Source organism: Aythya ferina (assembly GCF_964211825.1).
Source record: "Aythya ferina genome assembly, chromosome: 15".
Taxonomy (NCBI): Eukaryota; Metazoa; Chordata; class Aves; order Anseriformes; family Anatidae; genus Aythya; species Aythya ferina.
The window spans coordinates 1,550,543-1,557,402 of record NC_140314.1 but is presented as its reverse complement, the minus strand read 5'-3'; the positions used below and the strand labels follow the sequence as shown (position 1 = coordinate 1,557,402).

The 6,860-nt window shown below is 59.6% G+C and overlaps 1 protein-coding gene across 1 annotated transcript; it reads left to right on the top strand.

The window, feature by feature from the left end:
* Positions 1-1,505: 1,505 nt before the first annotated feature.
* On the top strand, positions 1,506-3,575 carry NPW (neuropeptide W). The gene is made up of 2 exons (XM_084536448.1): positions 1,506-1,936; positions 3,194-3,575. Exons 1-2 carry the CDS (start codon positions 1,523-1,525, stop codon positions 3,227-3,229), a joined length of 450 nt encoding a protein of 149 aa, XP_084392574.1. The 5' UTR covers positions 1,506-1,522; the 3' UTR covers positions 3,230-3,575.
* The last annotated feature ends 3,285 nt before the right edge of the window (positions 3,576-6,860 follow it).

Below are 6,860 nucleotides of genomic sequence, written 5' to 3'. Positions count from 1 at the left end.
AGAACAAAATTAATCAAGTTACCGTGCGGCCTGAAGAACAGAAATGATTTAGTCATAGTGCAGGGTATTATGCCAAGAAATTGGGTAATAAACTCAGTAAGCAAGAGGAACTGGAATTGCTCACCAATGAGCCTCAGTATGACCTACTTGGTTTTATCGGGGAATCTGGGGGGAAAAGTCAGCTGACTGAAAGGGCAAAACTGGTGGTTACAACCCGTAAGAAGAGCTGAGCTGCCAAAGAGGAGGAGGAGCAGCACTGACAGATCCACTGCAAGCAGCTCTGAACACTTTGCTGCAGGAGAAAGCGCGAGGGGCTGCTTGCTCCAGCTCACTGCAGCTGCTGAATTGCATGAGGGAGCAGAGCAAACGGCTCCTTGCATCTCTCCAAAATACCTACAGATAAAACATGGTGTGGTTGCAAGGTTTCCATCCAGGCAACACAGGAGGCTGCAGGATTGGGGTTACTGAACCCTAAAACACTCATGTTTAATGTGGGTAACAAGTGGCACCAGAGGGCCATTGGAAGGGGCTGAACATGTCGGGTCCTGTCATTTCTCTGGAGTGTGAAGGCTTCAGGGAGGGGAGCACAAGCTGGCAGGCATCCCATGGGAATCAGGTGTTACCCTCCCAGGTCACCTTTTTCCCTAAAGAAGAGGTGGAAGAACAGAGTTCCTCACCGAAGGAGCTGTTCGGGAAGGGAGGCAGGCACTTGGCTGTTTTCAGCTGTGATGGCAAGGGACCAAGAGCAGACTGATCCTCCGGGTAGCATTTGTAGGGGCATGAGCTGTACACGAGCACAGCAGCCCCCAGAGCCCCCAGCACAGGCACGGTGTCTTCTCTCTTCCCACTGCTTTGCACCTCTTTGGCAGTCTAATTTTGCCCTGCACCGAGGCAAGTTCAGAGGCACTGGGAAGTACCCTGCTCAGAGTTAATTTTGCTGAAAACCACCAGTTTCTTCACACTTACAGTTCCTCCAGGGCACGTTCCTGTGCCTCGCAGCTCGTCCCTCTCTAGGCAGTGAGGTGGGGGGCACAGATCCCCTCTGGGGGGTCCTCACTCGCGGTCGGTTTGAAACCTCTCTCTTCCTCCAGCACTGAACCTGCTGCTGTCGAGCAGGTCCTGGGGGTCTGGGGGGGGTGGATGCTGAGCTGCAGAGAGCTTTGTGGGGCTGCAGGGGTGGCGCAGGGCTGCGGGGGGCTGCTTGGGGCCGGGAGGGGGCTGCCCAGGGGCTCGGGGATGCTCGGGACGGTGCAGAGGATGCAGGAGGCGGCGGCGGGGGGGGGATGCTCGGGGCGGCGGGGGGATGCTGCCGGCTGGGAGGGATGCTGAGGGCTAAGGGAGGGGATGCCGAGGGGCGGCGGGGGGGGAGGTCCTCGGGGCGGTGGGGGGCTGCGGGGCGGAGCTGTGGGGTGCCCCTCCCGGCGGCGTTATAAAGCGGCGGGGCTCGGGCGCGGGGCTGCCTTCGCTGGGGCACCCGGGGCAGGGGCGGCGGCGGCGGGGGGGACGCCTCCTGCCCGCAGCGATGGCGAGGGGGCGGCTGTCGGGGGGCGCCTGGGGGGCCCTGGTGCTGCTGGGGCTGATGCTGCCGGCGGCCCCGCCGGCCGGCGCTTGGTACAAGCACGTCGCCAGCCCCCGGTACCACACGGTGGGGCGAGCCTCGGGGCTGCTCATGGGGGTCCGCCGCTCCCCGTACCTCTGGCGCCGGGAGCTGCCGCCCGAACCCCCCCGCCGCCCCGGGGGTCCCGCACCAGCCGCCCCCCAGCCCCCGGGACGCCCCGACGGGGGCTCCCCGCCGCCCGCCCCCCCGCCGCCGCCGCCGCCGCTGTCGCATCCCGGTCCCGGTCGCCTCCTGCAACGCCTGCTCCGGAGGGGTTGGGGCTGGGGGGGACCCCGGCCGGCCCCCGCCCGGCCGCCGCCCGCAGCCCGCGGAGCTCAGGTAAAGCGGGACCCGACGGCAGGGCTCCGGGGGGGGGCCGCGGGGACAAGGCGAGGGGATGTCCCGCTGCACCGAGCCGGGGAGGTGGCGTTTGGGGTGAGGGAGCCTTGCTGCCGTCCCCATGCGGCACCCTGGGGGGCTGGAGGGGTGCCGCCGGGGGGCTGGGTGCGGGAGGCTTGCTGCCGTCTCCCACCGTGCAGGCATCGGGGGGGGGATGCACGGTGGGAGAATAACCTGAGTAAAGACCCCATGGCACGGCTGGGCTGCGGGGAGATGCCCCCTGCGCCTGGGGGGTGCCCAGACAGGGGAGCGAGGGGAGCCGGGACCCCACGGGACAGCCCGTGCCCTGGGGGGGGGTTCCAGCCCCGGCTCTGGATCGAGGGAGTTTGCAAAAGTCTCTGCTGCATTTTGAAACTTGGACCATGAGGTCCCAGCAGGATGGAGCAGCCAGGCTTCCTCCCGGTGAGATGCGTTCGGAGGGGCTGCACCTGGACCTAGGGGTAGAAAAAGGAGCTGGGGGATTTCTGTGCCTGTGTTTGGGGTATCCCAAACCTGCACCCTGCAAGGAGCGAGCTGTCAGTGCCATGCTGGGGTGTTTGTGGTGCTGGAGGTGCTGAGGAGCTCCCGGCATCACCCCTCTGCAGGACCCCTCTCCCTGCCCTCTCCACTCGGCCAAGCTGCGTGGGACTGTTTTGGGGCCGTGTCCAAACATTAAATCTCTTTTCCCCTATGTAAAGCAGGAGCCAACATCCGGCTGAAATCCAGGGATGCTTTTAGATGTTGGATCAGCCCCGAGACATGCAGCCTTATTCCCATCCACACCCCCCGCCTTCATTTTTTGGAGGCAATCTGGGATTTTTATCTTTTGGGGAAAGCCCAGGCAGGTCAGCTCAGCCCGTGCTATGCAGGTCCCTCGGGCAGCCTGGCTGGAAGCACGGACAGAGCCTGTGTCGTGGCGGGGGTGCAGCGCTCTGATTCCACAGCAGAACCTCCACGAGAGCTTTGCACCAAGCCTCCTGGGTGTTTATAATGGGTGCTTGAGCCGTGGGGCGTGATTTGTGTGCACGGTCTGTTGTGGGAACAGAAAGGGTCCGCAGTGACCGTGGGGAAGGTCTGAGCCCACGTCCTGAATGGTTTTAAGCACTGTATGGAGAGGAAAAATCCACGTGGGCACTGGGCAGAGCTGGGTGATGGGGCCACAGCTGGATGTCCTGGGTCATCACCGTGTAATAACATGGGATCCTTTTCTTCTTTCAGCCTCTCCTGATGGAAGACGTGGCTCTGCTCCGCTGAAAGGTCCCAGCAGGGATGCTCCGGGCGCCGGAGGAGCACTGGCTGCCCGAGGTGGGGACTGTTTCCGTGGCTGGTGAGGAGGAGTTTCATCGGCGGCCCTCCGGGTCTCTGACCTCTCCGAAACCATACAGACGGTTGCATTCAAAAAAAAGTCTGATTTTTCTTGCCCACTGTCCAGACACAGTGGTAAATTCATCTTGTTTTCAGGTCAACTTAGTGCTATAAACTTGGGGAGAAATAAACAGGGAAAATATTTATTTTGTTTATTTTTTTTAGATTTCTGTACTGGCTTGTTTGCAATATGACACAAACATGTACTGTTTGCTTCCTAGGAACCTGCCCTCATTAAAATGAGAATCGATCAAAGGAAATGTGTTTCATGGTGCATTTATTTTATTTTATTTTATTTTATTTTATTTTATTTTATTTTATTTTATTTTACTTTAGCAGAAGCTGGTATGGCTCAGACAGGGCGCAGACACTTTGGTGTTCCAGTCACTCCCAGATTTTTCTGATGTGATCTAACTCCTTGACAGAGTTTCTTCTGCAGCCATACAGTGAATCTCCTTTAGTGCCCTTTGGGGAGTTACTGCCGGGGGGCTCTCAGCTAAGAGGACAAAGTTTGAAATCTGTCCTGGACTCTGCTGAACAAAAGCTCTGCAAGTCCTCTGCTCTGGTTGCTTGTCTGCCTGTTTAGAGCTTAATTTTGTATTCATCTCTGCTGATGAAACAGAAAAGTTTTTCCCCACTGAAACAGGGTGTGGGTGCTGAGCCAGCGGGGCCGAGGCAGTAACACACACTGGGATGGGTGGGGTCTGGATTTTGGGGAGCTCAGCTCCCGTGGTGGGATCACAGCGTGGGCACAGCGGGGCTGCCTGCTGCCCATCGGAAGGGAAAATCCCTGCTGGTGCTTGCCGGGGGGCATTTCAGTGTTTTACACATGAAGGTTCGGTTTCCTTTCTGTGTCCCCTCTCTGTTTCCCCCACGATTTCAATCTTCTTCCAAATTCCTGCTCTTCATTAGCGCAGCACGGTACACGGACGGCACAAATGGCAGATAATTGCCCCCAACCCATTAGGCTGTTGCACTTGAGCAGGGCCGGGGCTGCTGCAGCGCCAATCAGCCTGTGGAGTGGCCGCAGAGGCGGGTTGCTGTTCTCATGGAGGTAAGTGGCAAAATGAGGTGAGAAACGTAAAGGTCAGCATCGCACTGGGGGTGCACAGAGAGGGCGAGGAGGGGCGATGTGACGAGAGACACGACTTGGGTGTGCTCCCATCCCCCTGCGTAGGAAAGAAGCACTCGTGTGCGTCGATACTGGGGCAAAACCAGCAGAAGCTCGGTTAAGCACAAGCCCTTTTACCTTGTAAAATATTTCTCCCTGCTGCTGCGGAGGAGCATGAGCTGATTCCCCAAAGGGAAAACTTTGCTGGGGCAAAGTAATTTCCCTTGTGCTCTCAGCTCTCTGGAGACGTCTGAGCATTCCCTTGGGTCAACAATCCCAGTAAACAGGAAGCAACCTTACAAAGGCATTTAATTACCCCTCTCCGACAAGCATTAATCCAATCCCTTTTTAAAGACAAGCCCCAGGAGAGCTTTGCCTCCATCCTGCCCACGGCCGTGCGGATGCTCCAGGGTCTGTGTGCCTGGACCGAGGGGACCCCGAGACAAAATACAGCACTGTTTTTTTTTGGGGGGGGAGGCTGCTTGCAGGGGGAACAGGGTGGCACTGGGTGGCTTTGCCATGCCATCTTGTGGCCGTGCTGATGCTGTGGGACACGAGAGCTGGGAGCAGGGCAGGGGCTCCGAACCACATCCCTGGAGGGGGCAGCTCCCATGGGTGCCCTCCTGCCTGCATAGCCCCTGCCAAAACCAGCTTGGGGCTGGGAGCCTGGGGCTGAGGCTGACCCGCTGCTCTCCATATCTCCCAGCCAGGGCTCTCCATCACCCAGCGGGTGCGTTTTGTTCCAGCCCAAGTGATGGGCGAATCCTGGGGGCTGTGGCATGCAGGAAGGCGTCCCACCCCTCCCGGCCCGAGCCCAGGGCGGCTCCGTTTCCTTCCCGGCTCCCAGCCTCTCCCAGGAGGCCAGCGGCATCCACCGGGCACACGGGGCCAGGCCGTGGCTGCTCAGGTCTGGGGCAGGAACCACAGCCCCCAGGAGCTGACGCAGGCTCCTGCTTGGGGCTGTGCACACAATGACTGCGGGGCCCTGAGTGCTCCCGGAGGAAGAAAACTCCCCGAGGGATTTCCTCCCCACCGGAGCTGCCCAGGAGCTGCTCCTCACCCCGCCAGGCCAGGGCTGAGCCCCTCTGTCAGGGCAGCGATGGGCTGGGGTGGTGAGCCCTCAGCAGGGCTGGTAGCCCCGGTGGTGTGGGAGATGGCCCCAGAGGTCCCTGTGGACCTGATGCCGTGTCGTGCCCGGCTGTACTGGGATGTGCCAAGATGTGCCGGGCTGTGCCGGGTCTGCAGCAGGCGAGTTCCCAGCCCGCGGGCTGTCCACAGCCTCATGCTGATGCCGCTTTGGGGAATTGAAAGGCTGGAGATAAGGGCGAGGAGATGCAGAGAGCAGGGAGATAACGCTATCTCTGTGCTTTCGGCTTGGCCTATTTCAAAGTTGTTCAGAGTGCTGATAAGGCAACGAGGGCTCTGAGATGCAGGCAGAGGTCTCCCTCACCAAGCTGGAGCAGCCTGGGGCTGTTCCCAGGTGCCCAAAGGGGAAACACCAGGGGCAGGACCCCATGCTCCCATCCTGAGGGCTGGGGAGCACTGTGCCAGCCCCATGCCCATCCACGGTGTGGCTCAATGATGACTTTCTCACCCAGCAGCAGCACTGCTGGCCTGGCTGGGCCCAGCAGTGATCTTATGGGTGCATTCCTGCCAGGGGAGTTCCCCCCTGGCCACACTGCTATTTCCGCAGACGTGGGCACTGGCACTGCTCTGCCACCAGCCTCGCCCGGGGTGGGTGCTCCGGGGATGGGTGCCCATGGGGTGGGTGCTCCTGGGGTAGAAGCTCTTGGGGTGGAAGCTCCCAGGGATGGGTGCTCCCAGGAATGGGTGCTCCAGAGCCCGCTGGAGGGCTCGGTGCTGCTCTCTCTTACATCCACTTGCAGTTCCGATTTACTGAGCCTGAAGCAAAGCATGCAATTAGCATGCTGCCCTGGCTATTTAATAAAATGAACAGGGCTAATTACTTGCTAGCAGAGCCTGTTGTCTTTGGTGCTGGACTGAATTGAGCAGGGTGGTAATTGTTAGCATCTGGGAGAGGCACCGGGCATCCTGACGGACTCGCTGAATCCAGGGAGTGCACAGCCTTGGGTGAGGGTCTGGGACCCACCCGTGGGCATTCATGGCCCTGGCTGGAAATGTCAGTGCCCAATTTTCCTTTTTAGAGTGCTGGAATGATAGGAGCAAACAAGTGGGGAGAGTGACGGATGTCTTCCTGGGAACAGTAGTTGGTATTTTCTGTGTTCTGCAGCAGACACACACAGGTATTCCTCAGACAGGGATGGACAGTCAGCAACCAGGTCCCTGCACGATGCCAAGTGCCGTCTGGCGCAGCACCCACAGCTCTGTTATCTGGTTGCAAATAACAAAGGGCTCGGGCAGATTCCTATCTGCCAGCCTGTGAAACAG

Bases quoted from the DNA above. Each gene is read 5' to 3' on its own strand.
- NPW (XM_084536448.1), top strand. From the start codon at position 1,523: ATGGCGAGGGGGCGGCTGTCGGGGGGCGCCTGGGGGGCCCTGGTGCTG. The intron at 1,937-3,193 runs GTAAAGCGGGAC...TTCTTCTTTCAG, and splicing joins CCGCAGCCCGCGGAGCTCAG to CCTCTCCTGATGGAAGACGT.